Source organism: Musca autumnalis, unplaced genomic scaffold (genome assembly GCF_047663935.1).
Source record: "Musca autumnalis isolate F117 unplaced genomic scaffold, ASM4766393v1 scaffold_1, whole genome shotgun sequence".
Lineage (NCBI taxonomy): Eukaryota > Metazoa > Arthropoda > Insecta > Diptera > Muscidae > Musca > Musca autumnalis.
Window position 1 is genome coordinate 197,777,242 of NW_027411644.1, and position 21,862 is coordinate 197,799,103.

General features: G+C 38.8%; 1 protein-coding gene across 2 annotated transcripts in view; it reads left to right on the forward strand.

The window, feature by feature from the left end:
• Positions 1 to 21,862, forward strand: part of Adgf-C (Adenosine deaminase-related growth factor C) — a 25,567-nt gene continuing 3,705 nt past the window's right edge. Inside the window, exons 1-5 of one of the 2 annotated variants that reach the window (XM_073959770.1) lie at positions 1 to 97; positions 11,746 to 11,871; positions 19,180 to 19,677; positions 19,749 to 19,918; positions 19,983 to 20,164. In XM_073959770.1, coding sequence (XP_073815871.1) covers positions 11,766 to 11,871; positions 19,180 to 19,677; positions 19,749 to 19,918; positions 19,983 to 20,164 — 956 coding nt within the window. In that variant the 5' untranslated portion in view covers positions 1 to 97; positions 11,746 to 11,765. Of the gene's footprint in view, positions 394 to 11,745; positions 11,872 to 19,179; positions 19,678 to 19,748; positions 19,919 to 19,982; positions 20,165 to 21,862 lie in introns of both variants that reach the window. The other variant, XM_073959771.1, reaches the window with a different exon arrangement.

Genomic DNA, 21,862 nt, shown 5'->3' on the forward strand with positions numbered 1-21,862 from the left:
ACCAGGGGGAAATGTTACTTTGCAGTTAGTTACTTCTGTTGTTGTTGTTTCGATGTGCCAAATTTGTATTTTTTCGGTTAATAATTATTATCCAAAAGTAAGAAAAAAATCCGCGTTTGTTCCTTGTTGCTGCTGTTGTTGTTGTCGTGTGTGTGATATTCAAAAATGAGTACTTCAAATTTTTTGGAAATTTTAGTGTCAGTCAATCACTAGAGTGCGGTGCGGTCTGAGCTTGAGTACGGTTTCGTTGAAACGAAGACATTTTTTGGCGGTTTCCAAAAATTTTGCTGGCAAAAAACGTAGACACAAGCGAACAAAAAACTTTCTACTTTAAAAAATCGCAATAATTATTTAGAAGAGTGTTAATTAACAACAACGCCCCCACAACGAAAAGTAAAGTGTCAGAAAATTGAATAAAAATTAAACTGGATTGTGATACGAATGAAAAGCCAAAATAATTAATAAAAAAATATATAAAAAATTCTTATAACAAAATCAAACCAGTCACCTTTAAAGTTATAAACATCAAGTGAAGATCACTGAAAACAATTGTGAATAAAATCGGTTCTCTAAAGATCTCCATGTTTACCGAGCGATCCAATGTTTACCAGCAGACTAAGCTGTTTAGATATATTGATTGAATCATTTAACAAATTCATGCTAAGTGTTGAACTTTAAATCTATTAGTCGCGGTGTTAATTTTGCCTCATTTATTGCTCTTTGTGAGAAAAATTTGTTGGATTTTCTTTCAAATTGTTTGTGCAACTAAAAGCATTCTATTGTTTATCAGCTTACAACTGGGTTTTACATTCATACAAAGATTACTAAGGGAATCCATCGACCATGAATCAGATGTAAAATTACATGTGAGACCTTTGTAGACTCTTCATCGGCATCAGTTGACTGCCGAATTCTATACACATGCATATTTTTGAATGGCCGTAGAGCAATGCTGCACAATCATTCAGATTTTTAATTTACCGGTCAAACCCCCAATTTTTAAAAGTAAACATATTAAAACCACATCAGCCATATATTTGATCTGCTCCTGAAGACACACATTTTTGTTACTTCAGAAAACATGAAAAATTAATAATACTTTCTTTAAAGATATACCCAATGCAAATTTATAAAAGGTACTTACTTACTTAGCTGGTCCATTACAGAACATTTGTTCCATAGACCGAACCAGGGACGTAGCCAGGATTTCATTTCGGGGGGGGCCCACCTGACCAAAATTTTGAAAGTTCATGTTAGCGAAAATGTCTTATTTAGCAAAGATGTAAACCTTAAATTAGACTTATTTTACTGATGAAATAAGTTTCAATACTACTTTTTAGTTCATATGGCTCAAGACTTCTTGGCCAATTTTATCTTGTTTTTAGAACTTTTTTGACAATATGTCACAGTTAATGAATATGTCAAAACAATGAATATATTAATAATCCAATATATTTTTGGGCGTAAATAATTCACAACTACAGTTAATGTTATGAAATTCAGTGATATCACTGCGGTAAGACCAAAAGAAAGCGAATACAATGGAAAACCTTAGAAATATCATAACATTTAATTTTCAAATATCTTAACATCATAATTTTCAAAAATATGGAAAAATCCGATGTCTACATATCGCAAAGAATTTCTGAAGGCCGAGAACCTATGCTGAGCAATAGTTAGTCTATCCATCAAGAAATTCTAGCACCTAATCGCGGTTATGTAAATGACAAAATCTGTCGCCAAATCGTACATCTGTCATAGACTAATTTTGGCGTCCAATCGTCGGACTTCACTTATAGAAATTCTGGATCTTCTCATAAATTTATCAGGAATAAGGGAATATCTGGAATCCAGTCTTAACTTTGTTTAAAATGAAATTATGTCGCCCAATCCAAGGTCTATACATGTATACATTCTTTTAGCAAAAATCCATAAACACAATTTTTCCCAATCTACATTTTTTATACTCTCAGCCTTTAGCAAAATGTGCCTCATCGAAATAATGGTTTTAGGGCCAAAGTGTGTTTGGAAGAAATCTGATTCAGAAAACTTGGAGTCGACTAAGCTATGACCGTTCGTCTGGGTAGCCGCCTGGGGAGCACGATAATTCTCAAACAGATCAACCGATTCGGTCCAAAATTTGACCTTCGTGATATTTTGATCTATCTACTCTTTCGGCAAACTTCCGCAGAGCATTTAAAAATTTTTCAGCGAAGTGCAGTTTAAGACCTCTCTGGATAAGCTGTGTAAGCTTAAGACCTCATTGGTCAAGGCTTCACTTCCTTTATGCTAATAATTAGTTATAAGTAAAAATATGATATAAATAAATTAATAAATAAAACTCTCTGGAAACGCTTTGCTTTTTTGCAACAAGTGTTCTCGGGGCTCCTATTACTACCGTACAAGTTTTTTAGAGGCAAGTCTATACTTCCAGAGAAAATGGCCCGAAAGCTGTAAAGAACACCTAAGGCAATCATGTGTAGTGGCTAGTGCACATGACAACTTTCCAACCGGATACTGCGTTGGTCCAAACTATGTTTATCGCAATATTTCAGCGAGCCTTATATATACAAAATTCGAAGATGTTGCTTTTCGGTCTACTTCTACTGGTATTTTCCCCCAGATTTCAAGAATTTAAGCTAAAGTGGTATGCGCGAGTTTTCTTGAACGGAGCAACAGATTTGGTCCAAACTTTGGATTTAGTAATATTTTTTCCAAACTTAGTTTTTGCTCGAAAATGGGCCATACTGGGGTAACTCCCTCACACACCTTCAAAATAGTTGTTTAAGTGCAGTTTAGAGCGGTATTAAGTTTTTCGTGGACAAGTCCATATTTCCTGACATAAGAGTCAAAAGATGAAAATTATACTGTGGCGAACTGAAATGACTGGTGGGCGCAATATCTTTTAAAAGGAATGACTCCCAAAATAAGATCTACTCCAAATATGAACTATGTCGGTCCGGTCCATTTCTCCATACCTCCTCCGCAACACTTGTGATCAATGATACAAATACATATTTTGTTTGCAAGTTCATACGTCCGAAAATGGATACAAATTTCTGAAAATCTTCTAATGCATAGTTTTTGGGTTTAAGGATTTTGGCTGTGTAGCCGCTATTCGATCCGTCTATAGATGAAAGTTTCAATTAACAAAGGCTCAGGGTATATTCCTGTCCGCAAAGTCGAGTGGTACTTGTTGAGATTTTGACGAAGAAGAACCTGTTTCCGATCAGTTTTTAGATTTCGTTTGTCGTCACAAGGTCCTTTACCGAAGCACGAAAAATTAACATTTCTAGAAATGTGCATCCATTGAAAGTACTTCCCAAAATACAATTGCTGTGGATTTCTATGACGTATTCTTCTGGTTTTATTCAAAGAGTAATCGACAGAAAAATCTCTGAAGATGAAATTCATTGTAATTTTGAAATATTGGAAATAATATGTAATAAATCAAAATATATAAGGTAGAAAAATCTTTGTACGTTTGTTTAAAGTTTATGGACTAAAAACCGCTGAACCGATCCTCCTGAAATTTTCAGAGTATATCACTACATGGCCTGAAGGTAACATAGGCTATAAAAATTTCTGAAATTCCGCGTTGATCCGGAGATATAGTATCAGAATCGGAGGTACCACAAAAAAAAATTATATTTTTTATGCAAGTATCTATAGAATGGTAACAGATAATGTCTCCAAATTTTGGATGTGTGCAGGAATTTGGTCTAGAAATAAATCGGTCTAAAATGGTCTAGAATTGAAATCGGTTCAGATTTGGATATAGCCCCTATATATATTTTCGGCCGATTTCATGTATTTTATGCATTAAACACGCTATGTATGTCCAATTTCAATGAAATTTGGAATGTGTGACGGAATTGGGTCTATAAATAAATTTTTTAAATTATATTGAAATCGGTTCAGATTTGGATATAGCTTCCATATATATTTTCGTCCGATTTCACTCTTTAATACCCGATTTTAATGAAAGTTGCAATGAGTGCCGAAAATTGGACTACAAATAAATTTGTCAAAATATATTTTACCTTATTCGGGGTAGCGAAGCGCACCGGGTTCAGATAGTAAAATATAAACATTGACCTCAAGCTAAATAATCTTGATTTTCTTAACATTCGAAAGGTCGAACAAAACATAAAAAATTGACAGAAAAATCCTTTTGTCCAATAGACATTTACGACACTGCGTTGGAACAGAAATTATATCATAAAAATGGTTGATATACATAGTTTTTTTATTGCAAATTTCAAACATAATAAAGAATTTGTAATTGTTATGAATTTCAAATAGTTCATTATAAAAACGTGTTAGAGAAAATATACAAACCCTTAAAACCACAAAGATTAAGCAACAGTTTTAAATTTTATTGTTGAATTGATCTTATAAAAAAATTCAAAAACAAAATATCGTAAAAATGTTTTTTCTGGATGTTGTTTATAAGCCAAAGTATTGGACCTAATATGTTACAAACGTTCAATAAATACAAATAAACGTATTGTTCTGAACTCAGTAACACAGTCAGCCTAAAATTCCGATTAAACGCTTAAACAACACCTTAAAACTTAACAAGAACTATGCATAAAATTGCTCAAAAAGCCTAACTTGTTCATTATTTTTATATATTCGAATATGTTGGACAATAAGTATACCAATGTAGTTAAATAATTCTCTGTAATGTAAACACCTGCATGGATACAACTGAATATATCAGTTCCGACATTTTTCAACATTGAGTGAGTATGGATATGTAGAATGTAGTTTCAGTTACAAGTTGATACTGATACTTTTTCAAACAGGTATGATATGAGTTGGTATAGACAGAAAAAAAGGAACATATTTGTTTATATCTGGTTTGTACAAACTGATATAAATGGATATTGGTGTGATACAATAAGTATTTATTGTATGTAGCCCAAACAAAAAAGGAATAGAAATAGAAAAATTCCCACAGATCTGAATTTTGGTGGAAATGTAGGATTTGTCATTACAAATGAGGTCCTAAAAATCTCTGTTGATCCCATGCGTGCAAATAAACTTATTCATGGTCATAGGTCATATTTTTGGATTTTTTATATATCTCAAAAACTGTGAGCCTTACCAAAAAGTGACTAAAGAAAAGACAACTACCGTAAAATTCTCTATAAGATATCGCGTTCCTAAAAGTCACATAATAATGATATGCACATATAAAGCACCTATAACTTATTTTACCCGAAAGTCAGGATACAAAATCTGGTTAGACATGGTGCTACTGGACCGAGTACTACAAACCAAATCAAAAATGTGAATTTCAAATTTCTTCAGAATCATTCCATGGACCAATAACAAATTCTGCATTATGAAAACCATTAGGAATAACAAAATCGTTTAATTTGTTATGGAGGGTATATTATGTTTGTCATTCTGTTTGTAACTCCTCGAAATAATAATTTAAGATCATATAAAGTGTATATGTTCCTTATCAGCCTGCTTCTACACTGTCAATACCCGACCAGAACAACAACATTTTCGGCGGTGGTGGCATGAGTATTTCAGCCATGAAAACTTATTTAAAAGTTGTGTCGTAAGATACTCCGTTCGGGATCGGACTTGATATGGAAGAAGTATCCCTTTTCCCTTCCATGAAAACTTATTTACAAGTTGTGTCGTAAGATACTCCGTTCGGACTCGACGATAAAAGTAGGTTCCATATCATTGTGCCAATATGAATCGCTGTGCACTCATTGATATGGAAGAAGTATGCCTTCTCCCTTCCGGGATGTTGTAGGCACATATAATATGTAAGTATTTGTTTAAACTAACCATAGGAAAGCAAATATGTTACTCTCTCTCTATCTCCCTCTCTTTTTAATCAGTACCACACCAATTTAACACGTTCGCGGACGTGAATGCTATAGCATTCATTTTCATGGTGACGTAGGATGACGTGAATGCTATATCATTCACTTCCAAAGTCAATTTTTAGTCATTTACTTGTATACAATATAAAAATGTAACAAGCTAACACTTCCCTGCGGGAAATAAATTGGTTTAAAGGTATTTTAAACCTAGTTTTGAAATAACCACAAAAACGCATCAATATAACAAAACTATTTGCAATAAATATTTGGAATATAATAAAACTATTTTTGATAAATATTCGAGTTTTCATTATTAGGTCGGAAACTTTTCTAGTAGCCCTCGTACATTCCACTCACTGAACCCAGAAAAACATTCGAATTGATGCGTTCAGTTATAACAGTTCATGTCTTTAATATTTATTTATTCCCTAAATAATAAAAATGTTTAAAAATGTTATTTTTTATGGTATTTTCCTTAGAAGTTATTCACACAAGCCTGTTACACCAATAGTATCTGTTGGTATCTGTAGTATTTGAAAAATATCTGTTGTACAACAGATACTTGAGAACGAAAAAACAAATAAAGTTCTAACTCGTTCATATACAACACAGAACTGTTTCTAACAGTTATGTTATTGTGAGTATACACAACCCAAACAATATCATAACTGTTACACTTATTCCCACATTTATATCATATTATATCTGTTATGTATATGATATATCTGTTTTGTTGATATAAACAGTTATACCATTGCACGTGTTTACTGTAATGCTTCTAACTACTTTACATATTTATTGAACAATTTAAAACAGTTTGAAATTTTACTCAAAAATTAAAAAATGTGTAACATAAGCTAATATCCTATGGGAACTAAAATCATTTCGGGGGGGGCCCGGGCCCCCCCCCCCCCTGGCTACGTCGGTGGACCGAACTAAGAAAAGATCTCCAATTCTCTCTATTTGTTGCTTCGCACTCTGGAATACCGCGCCTTTTCATCTCATCATCCACTTGTTTGCGCCATCTATTCATTGGCCTGCCAATTCTGCGTGCACCGCCAAGCGGTCCGTATTTATACGCCTTTTTAGCGGGTTCATCATCGCTCATTCTTATGATATGGCCTAGCCAACGCAATCGCTGCATCTCGATACGTTTAACAATATTGATGTCGTTGTATAGCAGATACAGCTCGTGGTTCATGCGTCAACGCAGATTGGTCCGTAGATCTTTCGAAGAATTTTACCCAGGCTTCGGAGCCATACATTAGCACGGGTAGTATCAGTGTTTTGTAGAGCGTTATTTTTGTTTGACGAGATGTGGCTTTGTTTTTAAACTGCTTACTTAAACCAAAGTAGCATCTGTTGGCCAATACAATACTTCTTTTTATTTCACAACTGATGTCGTTTGTTGTGTGTACGGAGGTGCCGAGACTTCGTCTACGTCTTTTACTACCTCAATATTATAGGAACCAATTTCCACAGTCGGTCCGAGCTCAATGGACGCATTGCACGTCGACACCATCAATTTGGTCTTCTCACCGTTTACCGCCAGACCCACTTTAGCAGATTCTCCTTCGACCTTCATAAAGGTATCAGTTACTTCTTTTACTGATCGGCCCATGATGTCTATATCATCAGCATAAGCAAGTAACATGTGACTATTGGTGTAGATTGTGCCACTTTTGACGTTTGCCTCTGGTATAACCTTTTCCAGCAGGATGTTGAAGAGATCACACGAAAGGCTGTCTCCTTGTCTGAAACCTCTTTTGGTACCAAACTCTTCGGAGAGGTTCTTTCCTATTTTAACTGAGGACCTCGTGTCAGTTAAAGTCATTTTACAAAGCCGGATGAGCTTTGCGGGGATACCAAATTCAGACATGGCTTGGAATACCTTTGAACGCAGCGGGCTGTCGAAGGCTGCTTTATAATCGACAAAAAGGTGGTAGGTGTCGATCTGCATCTCTTGGGTCTTCTCCAGAATTTGCCGCTGGGTAAATATCTGGTCAATGGTGGACTTGCCAGGTCTAAAGCCGCATTGGTATGGTCCAATTATCTCGTTGACCATAGGCTTTTGTCGTTCGCACAATATCCCTGACACGATCTTGTAGGCCCTTATGCCCCTATAGTTAGAGCATACAGTCTTATCTCCCTTCTTGTGGACGGGGCACAGGATACTCAGGTTCCAATCGTCGGGTACTCGTTCTTCCTGCCAGATGGTGCTAACTAGCTGATGAATACACCTTATCAGCATGTCGCCTCTGGTTTTGAACAGCTCGGCTGGTAAGCCATCGGCCCCTGCTGCCTTATTATTCTTCAGCCGATTTATTGCTGTCTTTACCTCATCTTGGCTGGGCGGTATACATTCAATATAATCTTCTGGGATTGGGACTGTGGTATCTTCGTCGTCTTCGCTGCTATTGGATACTATTGGATGGAAAAATGTTCTTTCCATATCCTGAGTACACTATCTGTATCAGTTACCAAATTACCTTGCTGGTCTCTACAGGAGGATGTGCCTGTACCAAAGCCATCAATTTGATGCTTGACTCTTTGGTAGAATTTTCGGACTTCATTCTGGCTCCTGTACATCTCGATTTTTTCACACTCCCGCTTTTCCATCTCTCTCTTTTTCCTGCGGAAAAGACGTTTCTCCTCTCTCCTTTTTTCCCTGTATCTCTCTCGTGCGCTACGCGTTGCTACGGATTGTAAAGTAGCCCTATATGCCGCATTTTTCTCTTCGGTGGCAGAACGACACTCCTGATCATACCATGGATTCCTTGGTGGAGGTCTCTGGTATCCAAGTATGGATTTTGCGGCTGTTTGCATGGAGTGGGCAATGCTTTGCCATTGCGCTGAAATGTTATCGGGATGAGGAGTGCTTTGATTAAGCAATTTGGCTAGTTGAGTGGAATATGCTGTGGCTATCTGTTGTGATTGCAGCTTACCGATGTCTAACTTTCGTGTTGTGTTTGTTCGTACTTTGTTTGCTACGTTTAAGCGGGTGCGTACCTTTGCTGCAACAAGGTAGTGGTCCGAATCAATGTTTGCGCCTCGGAACGATCGTACATCCAACACGCTCGATGAATGTCTTCCATCTATCACAACATGATCAATTTGATTTCTTGTTTTCTGATCTGGAGACAGCCAGGTGCCCTTATGAATATCGAGATGATTAAATCTGGTACTGCTAACTACCATGTTTTTTGCAGCCTCATACCATTGTCAGATGTTTCACTGTGGAGACTGAATTTCCCGACTGTTGGGCCAAAGATATTCTCCTTTCCAATTTTGACATTAAAATCGCCTAGAATGACTTTCATGTCATGGGCAGGGCAACGGTCATATGTTTCTTCTAAGGGCTCGTAAAATATATCTTTGGTCTGTTCGTCCTTTTCTTAAGTGGGAGCATGAACGCAAATAAAGCTGATGTTGAAGAATTTAGCTTTTATTCGAATTGCAGCAAGTCTTTCATTCACTGGGGTGAAGCTTGATACCAGATGTTTTAGCCTCCGACTACCTACGAATCCGCAACCAAACTCATGCTTTACGTCATGGCAGCTATAATACAGTGCGTCACCTTTAGGTGTTGTTGTGACGCCTTTCCCAATCCATCGTATTTCCTGTGTGGCAATAATATCGGCCTTGTACTTTTCAAGTACGTCTGCCAATGCGAAGACTGTACCTTCTCTATAAAGAGTGCGAACATTCCAGGTGCAGATTCGCAGATCATGGTCCTTAAAACGTTTGCGGGGTTCGTCAACTTTAGAGGGGTTTGTTTTTCTTTTCTTTGGTTTTTTCATAGTAGGCTGTTTTTTCTAGGGGAGCGTTACTAACCCAACTCCCAAACCCAAGTTTTGAACGTTCTTATGGGTGAACGCACGGCACATGTTAGCTCACTGCCTTTAACGGGTGTTAAAGGCAGTTTCCCAGGTGACACCACGGGGAGGTCAGTGTCCACTTGAGATGAAAGAGGGAACAAGATAAATCTTGGTCTTTGTCATGTTAAAACCGGTCAGGAGTTCCTTGGTATCTTCCATCCCCTACGTCACCAAAATATCTCTTCCGCCGAAATTGGGGTATCTCATCCGTATCTGGCGCTTGTGGTCTTCTGCTGCGATGGATTGGGAGGTGGTCCCCGGGTGCGACATTCACCCAGTATCTTTGTACTTCCTGCATAACTGTATCAGTGTAAATGCTATCCAAGCCAGCCTGATGGGATCGTTTACCTAGAGATTCTCGTTTGCATCTTTGGGCGCCATTCTGCCAGGTTTGAATATTCTTCCAATGCGTAGCGCTAGCATTTTCATACTATTCTGGCGCCGTATGTGATAACCTATCACATACTGGCCAGCGACTTGAAGTCCTCGTTCCTACCTCTGATCTTGTCGTAAATAGCTGTGACTTGTGCGGACTTCATAAACATGCTATTGATCATTACATAGGGTAGTTAGTAGTAGGGTAATTAGTGGTCGGAATTAGGACAACTATGTTCGGTGGGAACTTTTTTCAGCCGACCAGTAGTGCGATTCTCAAACTCATTTTTTTGAGTTACCGATAAAAATCCTTAAAATTAAAATGCTTATAATTTCGGTAACTAACGATATTATTCGGTATGTTAGCGACCAATAAAAAGTAGTCGTAAAGTTCTACCGATAGCAATAGTGCTGTCAACTTTTATTTGAATTTTTTATTCATAATTTTGTGTTTTAATGTTACCAATTTTTGTCGGTAACTCAAAAAATGAGTTAGAGAATCGCACTACAGGTGTTGAACATTGATGCAGTATTTTAATATTCCGTAGGTTGAAGAACTGAACTAGTTCCTCGACAATGTCACCCAACGCCAAGATTGTATAATCATAGGCATACATTGCGATATCTATGTATTATGGAGAGTGTAGGATTTCAGAAAGGCAGAAGTTAAACAGCTTGTGGTCCGCGGGTCTACGACATATTATTGCTGAATTCCACAAACGACTGCCCTACACTAATATAGTTGATTATCTAACGTTCCAAACACGGCAAGAGGGAAGCCGAATGTTTGGTTGACGGTATCGAAGCCTTTGATAGGTCAAGGGATACCATGACTGTTCTGTTGCACAGACTGTTCTGGTTCGACTGATATGTGTGGGTATAGCGTGGTACGATTTTTGTTGTGGCGATTTTTTACAACTGAGAAACAGTTTCACATCATGCGGAGGAGTAATCCCCTAGAATCTTCCCTAGTGACAACAAGAGGGGAATCGGACTGTACGATTCGCCTCTACTGGTATCCTTGCCTGGCTTCAGTTGCGGGATCATCCTGCCAACTTTCCAGACTGGCTACTCAACTTCGCGATCCTGCAATTGTCTAAGCATAGACATTACCTGTGGGCCCAAAGTTTTGGGTGATTTCGCATTTCGGATGACATCTGCAAAATCGCTCATCGTAAATTGTGGTGGTACCGCTTCGGCTGAGAGGGTCTCCGATCAATATTTCGAACGGAATGACAATCTTATGGTTGAGGGTATAAGAATAATAATACGTATTGTAATTTTTAAAACAATCCGTTACAGAGAATTATTCGTTATAGAGAAGTTTGACTGTAATTAACTATTGGCTAATTTATCTATTGATTCATATAATATTAATCTGTAACCATTTCTGAAAAAATCTCTTATAGAATGTAAAACAATACAGCTCAGTTGTTTTTCATGATTGTGGCTTTTATCGCTGTGTTGGGTCATCCATCGTCTGCAAACACTTTAAAACGACATTCACAGTGAAATAAATATCCACGAGAAATGGTTTAAATGTTTAGTGTTTCATAATTTATAACACCCGGAATGTTTTAAACGTCGTGTAATGTGAAAATTGTAATCGTCTTTTATTTGGTTTTTTGTATGTTCAGATTGAAACCACAATTGTGAAATGATTACATTTAAAATATTGCTACTAACGTCGATAACACTATGTACCGGAGCAAAAGCAGCTGTGACGGCGGCATCTGTTCTTAAACAAAAACAATATTATTTGCGTAAGTATAGAAATAATCACAATCTTACAGTTGATTAAAAACTCTTTTGGGGATTTTTATTTTTCAAAATCATCCAAATAGGTTGAAATTTTTGAATTGCTTTTATTTACTTTCTAATAGTCCCACTATATGTCAACATTGACAAGGATAATTATAAAGATGGTGACAACATCTTAGGATTTTTTAGAGCTTTTTGGCCATGGGGGCTGGATTCTTGTTCTATGAAAATTTGAAATGAAAAATATATTCTTTATATTTTTTTCATTTGACATTTATTTCCATTAGGCCATGTTTATTTTATAGCCTTTTGTAGGGTTAACTTTCTTAATAATTATTTATTTGACGTATACGAAGAGGAATTGACATAAAGGAAAATTGTTATCGTAGTAAAAAATAGTAGCTTCTTACAGGTTCTGGAACAGAGCAAGAATTGAACATTTTTTAAAAACCTTTGATGACAAAAATGGGAATGTTGGCTGCTTACATTTTGCAGATATTTGCTCTGTTCCAGAACCTGCAAGAAGCTACTATTTTTACTAGGATAAAATTTTTTCCTTTATGTTATCGAAAAAATTAGTAGATTCTTGCAGTTCTGGAACAGACCAAATATCTTCTTCTGCTTTCCTATAGAAAATTGCTTAATATTTATACGATTTTCAAATATTAAGTACATTGGGACGTATTCTTATTGTTGTAAATTATACGCCAGTTATACGCACCATTTGAAGAGAACCTCAAGGAGTACATTCGGTAAAAATTCCAAAAAGATTCTCATGCAGTCCTAAAATTTCATTTAACCAACAATTTTGAACTTTTGTAAGGTAGGAACTCGAAGGTTTTGACCGATATAGACTTTCTTGGAACTTGATATAAGTTAAAAAAAAAAAAAATATGTATACGATGTATGTAAAGTTTCGACCGAATTTTATACTTAATTCGTAAGTAATTGTGCTTATCAGTCGTTACAGATGGAGTAAGCAGGTTTTTAGAGCTTTTGGGTCATTATCTCAACATGTAGGGACTTGACCCCGAAATCATTTGTACCGTTCAAAAAGATCCAAGACATGTCCTTAATTTGTATTGGTGACAAAATTTTTGTGTAGGAGGTACTCGAAGGCGTGGACCAATATAGTTCATATTCGAACCCATTTTTTTTATACCATCCACCATAGTATGGAGGGTATATCAAGTTTGTTTTTCTGTTTTTTATACCCTCAGCATTTATGCTAACGAAGGTATATACACTTTCATACGGGCAAAATGTACCACATCGAAATAATGGTTATAGACCCCAAGTATGTTTGGACGAAATCCATTTCAAACAATTTGGAGTTGATTTTTCCATGTCCGTCTGTCTGGCTGGAACGCACGTTAACTCTCGAACGGATTAACCTATTCCTTGGCCTGCCCATGTGGCTCGAATTTATACGCCTTTTTAGGGGGTTCATCATCGCTCATTCTTATTATATGGCCTAGCCAACGCAATCGCTGCATCTCGATACGTTTAACTATATTGATGTCGTTGTATAGCAGATACAGCTCATGGTTTATACGACGTCGATATTCACCGTCAACGCAAATTGGTCCGTAGATCTTTCGAAGAATTTTTCTCTCAAACACGCCAAGCACTGCCTTATCTGCTTGCGCAACCATACATCAGCACGGGTAGTATCAGTGTTTTGTAAAGCTTTATTTTTGTTTGACGAGTTGTGGCTTTGTTTTTAAACTGCTTACTTAAGCCAAAGTAGCATCTTTTGGCCAATACAATTCTTCTTTTTTTCACAACTGATGTCGTTTGTAACATGTGGCTATTGGTGTAGAATGTGCCACTTCTTTTGACGTTTGCCTCTCGTATAACCTTTTCTAGCAGGATGTTGAAAAGATCACACGAAAGGCTGTCTCCTTGCCTGAAACGTCTCTTGGTACAAAACTCTTCGGGGAGGTTCTTTCCTATTTTAACTGAAGATCTTGTGTCAGTTAGAGTCATTTTACAAAGCCGAATGAGCTTTGCGAGGATACCAAATTCAGACATTGCATGGAATACCTTTGATCGGAGGGGACTGTCGAAGGCTGCTTTATAATCGACAAAAAGTGGTAGGTGTCGATCTGCATCTCTTGGGTCTTATCCAGGATTTGCCGCTGGGTAAATATCTGGTCAATGTTGGACTTGCCAGGTCTAAAGCCGCATTGGTAAGGTCCAATTATTTCGTTGACCATGGGCTTTAGTCGTTCGCACAATATCCCTGACACTATCTTGTAGGCGATAGGGAGAAGACTTATGCCCCTATAGTTGGAGCGTAAAGTCTTATCTCCTTTCTTATGGACGGGACACAGGATGCTCAGGTTTCAATCGTCGGGTACGCGTTCTTCCTGCCAGATGGAGCTAACTAGCTGATGCATACACCTTATCAGCGTGTCGCCTCCGGTTTTAAACAGCTCGGTTGGTAGGCCATCAGCTCCTGCTGCCTTATTATTCTTCAGACGGTTTATTTGGCATTCGTAATATTTTGTCCAAACATAGTTTAAGTTCGAAGATGTGTTATATCGTACCACTCCTTCCGGTACCTCCCCCACAAAAGTTAGGAAATGTTCGGAAAATGTGTGCGGACGATAACTCTTGAAGGGAGTAACCGATGTGGTCGATGCTTTGCTTATCGTGAAATTTGTACCAGATTTAAATAAGGTTCCAATATGGACTCAATCGATCCACTCCTTCGGGTACCTCCCACACAAAATTTCGGAAAAGTTCAGTTTAGGATCTGCTCTCGAATCGCTTTGATTTTTGTTACAACAACTTGTATTCACAGCCCCCCATACGACGGTACAAGTTTCGTCTGGGGCAACTCCATACTTCCTGAGAAAATAGCCTGAAAGGTGTAAAAAACCCCTATGACACCGTGTGTAGTGGTTGGAGCGCAAGGTAACTCTCGAACGGATTTGCCGATTCGGTCCAATATTTGGCCTACGTAATATTTTGTCCAAACTTAGTTTAAGTTCGAATATAAGCCATATCGGTCTACTTCTTCAGGTACCTCCCCCACAAAAGTTCAAAAATGCTCGGAAAAATTGTGCGCACGATAACTCTTGAAGGGAGTGATTGATTGGGTCCATACTTTACACATCCTAATATATCTACCAGATGAATATTCGGTTTGAATATGGACTATATCAGTCCGCTCCTTCCGGTATCTCCCACACAAAATTTCTGATATGTTCACTTAAGACCTGTTCTTGAACCACTTTGATTTCTGTTGTAGGAACTTTCATTGTTGCCTCAATTGTGACTATAAACGCTTTTTCAGGGGCAAGTCCATACATCTTGAGAAAATAGCCCAAAAGGTGTAAAAATCCCTAGGCACCATATGTAGTCGCTGGAGAGCACTATAACTCTGAAACTGATCAACCGAGTTGGTCCAAAATTTGGCCTTCGTCATATTTTGTCCAAACTTAGTTTCAGTTCGAAGATGGGCAACAACTTCCGATACATCCCTCCAATATTTAATAAATGTCTCTTAAATGGTATGCACGATATCTTTTGAACGGGGCGGGGCAATCAAATTGGTCCAAACTTTGGATCTCCTAATATTTTGTCCAAATTTAGTTCTAGAATTGTGTTGATCTCTCCGTAGATGAAAGTTTCAATTCACATAAGCTGAGGGTATATCTCTGTCGGCAAAGCCGACTGATACTTTTTTACTTACATTGAACTAATCATTTGCGACCATATAAAGTATAAATATTCCTGATCAGGATAAAATTCTAAGACGATGTAGCGTCCGCAATAATTGATATAGAATGCTAAAATTTTGACCCGAGTGTCTTTTTTCCATAGGCAGATCAAGTACGAAGATGGGCTATATACATAGGTCCACGTTTTGGTATAGCCCCCATATAAAGGTACCTCCCGATTTAAGGTATTTTGAGGATTTTAGCTACATTTTGCTACAAAATTGGCTCCAATTTGGCACTTGAAGCTTCAAGAGATCAAAAAACTTCTGCACCAAATATATCAAAAAAAATATATATAAAGGCACCTCCCGATTTAAGGTATTTTGAGGCTATTAACTCCATGTTTTGACCGATTTAGCTGAAATTTGAAATTTGAGATTCACAATGACCAAAAAGCTTCTCTACTAAAAATTGCCAAGATACATACATATATCCACGTTTTGGTATATCCCCCATATAACGGTACCTCCCGATTTCAAGAATTATGAAAATTTTAGCTACATTTTCAGACCCAATTAGCGATAATTTGTCATTTAGGGTTCCACGTGAAAAGAAACTTCTTCAACAAAAATTATGGACATAGGTCCACATTTTATTGTAGTCCCCATATAACGGTACCGACCGACCGATTAGAGTATTTCATTATGGAGGGTATAAAAAGTTCGACTCGGCCGAACTTACCACTTTTTTACTTGTGCTTCTTTAATAATTGCTCCACAAACATCCCACGAGGGACAAGGGAGGCTTCTCTCATATCAATGAGTGCACCCCGATGCATATTAGCTCAATGATATGGGACCTACAGCTTATCGCCGAGTCCGAAAGGCGTGTCTAAGACACCACTTTTGTAGAGAAATTTTACATGGCTGAAATACTCAGGAAATGTCGCCAACATTACTAAAGGGTATTTTGACACCGTTGAAAAGTGTTTTGATGTTGCCTGGCCTGGGAATCGAACCCACGACCTTATGTGTGCAAGGCGGGTGTGCATACCATTGTACCACGGTGGCACGGTGCGCCCTTTTCAATGTATTGGGTTGCAGTGTCATGACTGGAGGTGGAGATATTTTTGTTGTAACAACATACGATATGCTATTTGTAAGTTCGTCTTTCTGCTTAATCTGGCTCTATCTCCAGCCTAAGAATGTGACTGCTTCGGTGGGTTGTAATCACAAACCTGCTGGAGTTAGTTGAGTAATATTGGCAGGGCAGTTGAAAAGATGCAGGGCGTCGAGCGGGCCTGAGCTGCAGGTAGGCAGATCTCTATAAAGATTCCCTTCAGCTCGTGTATAAAGACTCCCTCCTGACTCGTCTATATAGACTCCCTCCTGACACTCCTCAGCTGCAATTGTTGGGGATGTTCTCCGAGGACAGCATTCACACGATAGTTGTTTATGGCATCTGCGACTGTATCAGTGTAAATGATATTTAAACCTGTTTTATAGGCTTGTGGATCTAGGTTTTATCTCATGAAACGTTGGAACACTCTCTCTAAATCATTTAGATCCCTCCTGACATGCCTGGGTTGGGGCATGTCTTTCGCGGTGTACTGCAAGAATCTTTATCTCCTCATGTAGATGGTCCACTGAAGACATGAGGAGGCACCGTGTTGCAGTTGGTCAATAAGGTTTCTTTATCTGCACCCCTGGATGGGGGTGAAATACAAGAGAAGCAGAGGTTAATCAGTTCAGAAGATATTCACGATATCACTTTGGGTAACTCCCTGTTAACCCTACGGGGCTTGGACTTCTTGTTATCCAACTTTTCAAACTTGACCGGAGGGTAGTCTGCTAAATGTCCCCAAACAACGTGGAATATTTGACAGCTTTTGATAAATTTAGCGCCACCTATAATATGTGTGGAGATGGTGTGCAAAGCTGTTGTCGTGTTATGCTACTTACGGAACCCATGGAATTGGATAGCTATTTCTGAGAACGAGTAAAGCCTCAAGACTCTTTACTACAGGCAACAATTTGTTAAATCTGTTTCTACGATTCACCTTTCTTGGCTTCCTTGCTTCAGTAGCGGGCCCAGCTTGCCCATTTTCCAGACTTCGGGAACGACGTGGGTGGCTAGCGACAGGTTAAGAACTCTGAACGAGAACGAGCTTTAACCAGGGCCCAATGCTTTCGATGACTTAGCGTTCCTGATGACATTCGCAACATCATCCACTGTAAATTGTGGTATTTAATCCTTGGCAGGAAGTGGTCTAATGCGACGTAGTACCCTTTCTTCGCTTTGTCGCTCGACGAACTGTCGATTGAAATAACTTGCGCACCTCTTCGTATCAGCGTCACTGTTACGTCACCAAACTTCACTGAGGTCTTATCTTCCTCCTTTCCAGCGTTCGAGAGTGACTTAACTGTTGCCCACAATTCACTTATTCCGGCTGCAATGTTGCAAATCTTCACATGATTTAGCCACATGTTCCGCTTATGATCACCGACCAACCTGTTAACTTCAGCTCCCCTGGGTTGGTTCGACAACTTTCATCACGCCTCAGCTGAGAAATTTGGTCTCACTTCAGTTATTTGACCAGCAGGTTTACAGCGAGCAGCAGTGATGATGTCTCGTCCTCGAACGTCCTCTCTGCTAACACCAGAACACCAGAAGGGTTGGTCGGATCTCTTATGCAGTGATTAGGGAACTCTCTGAAACTAGGCCAATGAACTTTCCCATGATTGATGAAAGTGCGGCGTTCAGAGGTGATGGAATTGGGTGGTCTAATGTTGATGGAGACAATTATGGGGATTGATCTGACCCAAGCGAAAAGACATATCCTCTTCAAACTAAACTATAAACTATAATGTATGTCTTCTAGTTTCCGAATGTCATCTCCGCTCATAATTACAGTTCTTTTCTTTGTCACAAAAGGGCTTGAGCTGTTGGCGACTTTGGATCTTGTCCAACCTTAGTTCGAAAATTCACCATATCGGCCTACTTCTTAGGGTACTTCCCTCGCAAAAGTGCCGAAACTACTCCTTGTGGTTCTGTTCACAGCGATATTATGTTTTTTGAGGGCAAGTTCATGATTCCTGACATAATACTCCAAAAACTCTACATTATACGGTAACCAACTGAAATGACGGGTAATCGCGATATTTGTCAAAAGGAATGACTCCAAAAATATGATCCACTTCCGAAATGGACTATGTCGGTCCATGGCTTAGGTACCTTCTCAGCAACACTTATCCAAATCCATTTTTGTCGGCAAGTTTATGGCCACAAAATTCTGCAATTCTCTAAAGATATAATTTTTTGTCGATCTGCCCATAGTTGAAAGCCGACTGATATTTGTTTACTTTAGAGTTCGTATATTCATAATATATTGATTTGCGAAGGGACTGAGATCAACCTCGGCATAATCTCCTTACCACTGTAAGGACTTGGCAACTAAGCCTATTCCTTGTTGAAGTGCCCTGGTATTAAAGGAAGGACATCAATAAGCACGTGGTCGATTATCTTTATCGTATTTTTTCAAAAATCGTTTCATCCCCTCCCTAAAGATTATCTACAGCCATATAATATAAAATGTACAATCTAATTTTAAAAATTACTTAATTTCCCCCTCTTTTGCAGCTTATCAAGATGCTCGTGAGGCCGTCATTCAGGCCGAAGATCTCCTCAGTACCGGTGGTCGTTTACATTTAAATGGTCGTGAATCAAAAGTAGACGAAATATTTCTCAAATATAAATACGATGAGCTGGCGAAGGGATTTCGTGATACCGATCACAACCCTGCAGGCATGCATTTTTTTAAAGCGAAACCAATGATCGAACGAAGTAAAGTTTTTCATTTTTTACAACAAATGCCCAAGGGGGCAGTGCTGCATACGCACACCTCGGCCACAGTATCATCGAAATGGGTTGTACAAAATCTATTCCGTATGCCGGGTCTGTTGAGATGTGTAACAAAGGATGGTGTTAGCGTTTTGAGTTTTCGACGAATGCCTGAAAAACATAAATGTGTTACGCAATATGTTTCGGTCAATGAGGAAAGAAGTCGTTCTGCATCGGCCGCAGAATATGATCGAGCATTGGAGAAGTTGATTAATTTATATACCCCCACACCGGAATGTGAGTTTATTGGATATTTTTATTTGGATTATCAATTTAGAAAACTAACAAATTTCTGCAAACATTTCCAGTAGAATATACTTCCATCAATCGGGTTTGGAAAAAGTTCCAGAACATGTTTAGCACCATATCGGATGTATTGTTGTACATACCTGCTTTCAGGACATACCACTGGCAAATGATGGAGGAGATGTACAATGATAATATTATGTATGCCGAAGTTCGCATGAATTTCTATGAGGTGAGGTGTTGCTTATGTGTGAAATACCCTTTTCATAATTCACATATATGTTTTGTTTTTACAGTTATACGATATTAGTGGTCGCACCTTCCCAGCGGAACGTTGTATTACCGAGCTAATTGCTACTATTCGACAATTCAAACAGCAACATCCAGATTTCTTGGGTATTAAAATTATTGTTTCACCCCATCGTAATGCTGAACCGGATGAAATGCGTAAACGTTATGACACTTTTAAGAAATATCAGTAAGTATGTCAAAAATTTACTCTCCACTCTTTTGTTTTATGTGAGAGGTTCGCGAGTTCTCTTTGTTCAAAATTAAGAGTGGGAGTCAAAATGTTCGAAATAGAGTAAGGGTTTATTCTAAGAGTGAAATCGAGTGTTTTGTTTCAGTCAGAAGTTGTCCTTCTAGCGGCAAGAGTTGTGCAAGTCCTGCACGCTCGCAGCACTGGTTGCTTATTTATCTTTTCCAGTGGGACTTTAAGCATTTGAGAGCTTTTGGGTATCCATTCAAAGCAACATATAGTTCTTCAAAATCTTCAACTCGGACTACTGAACCAACCAATCCCACGGCTGCGGGTTCTTCGATACCGGATTGACATAGAACCACTGAACACCCGTTTTTCGGCCAGCGACTGCCTCCTCAGTGTAAACATGTTTGTATTTTTTGGGAGGAGTATGTCCCGGAATATCTGTTTCGTATTATTTTGGTCCGTGGCGGGACGGAGGAAAACCCAGGATGTGGATGTGTTCGGTTTGTCACATCCGCAAACTCAAACTTAGGATAACGACAGATACTATGTTGCTGCATGTGCGCGAACCCTGCCCCCAGTGACTCGTCATCTGATCACGAGACTCCCCCGCAGTCCCCCAATAGCAACCGCACACGCAGCACTTGACGCCAGCCCTTGTTCTTCCAATCCCTGAAAATGCATAATTCTTCCAATTTAATTACAATGGACTCCAAGGTAAGATCTAGGCAATAATGGACTTCATGCGTCGGAAGAATATCATGCTAGCGGAGGTGCATGAAACAAAGTTCAGCAACAACTCAGCTTACAGTGTTGTGATGGTTACAACGTACTGAGGAAGGATCGCCCCAGAAGTGGAAATGGAGTACTTCCATTTCTATTGCACCCGTCTGTTTAGTACCGACCTATCACGCTTAAGCCTGACTCTAATGACCAGTACATGGAAGCTATGGGGGGTAGTAGTCAGGTATGGAACAGTCGAGGTATAGTTGATTAACGTATACATTCCGCTGTACTCCAGGTTATACTCCCATCATTAGCCCGCTTTGGGAAGGTCATAACCGCCTGGTATTGGGAGACTCATCATGATTTGTAGAATTCGGTCCTCGGAAACGGCCAGTGGGGTATAGTGCTGGATGAGCAGATTAATAGCTCTAAATTTTGCAAGCTTAATGAGAACGTCTCCACCAAAATTAGCGGAGAGTGTCACAGTTCGCCAGACATAACCATCGTGTCACCTGGTCTGACGTCACCTGGCAATCCGTCTTTTCTCTTGGATCAGACCATCTCCCCATAATTGTCTCCATCAGCAGGTCGCACGATTTCATCACCTCTTAACGCCGCACTTTCGTCAATCATGGGAAAGCTAATTGACCGACTTTCAGAGAGTTCACTAATCACCGCTTCAGAGATCCGATGTTCGGATAGCAGAAAGGACGTTCCGAGGCATCATCACCGCTGCACACGCTCGACATATACCTGCTGGTCGAATACCCAATGTGAGACAAAACTTCGCAGCAGAGGCGTCCGGATTAGCAAATGAAGTGATGAGCTTCGTCGTGCCAAATCAAGTTACCCCAGAGTCAGGAAGCTGACACTGGAAGCTAGGTTAGTCAATGAGTATAAGCGGAATAAGTGGTTAAATTATATGAAGAGTTGTAACATTGTATCGGAATAAGTGAACTGTGGACA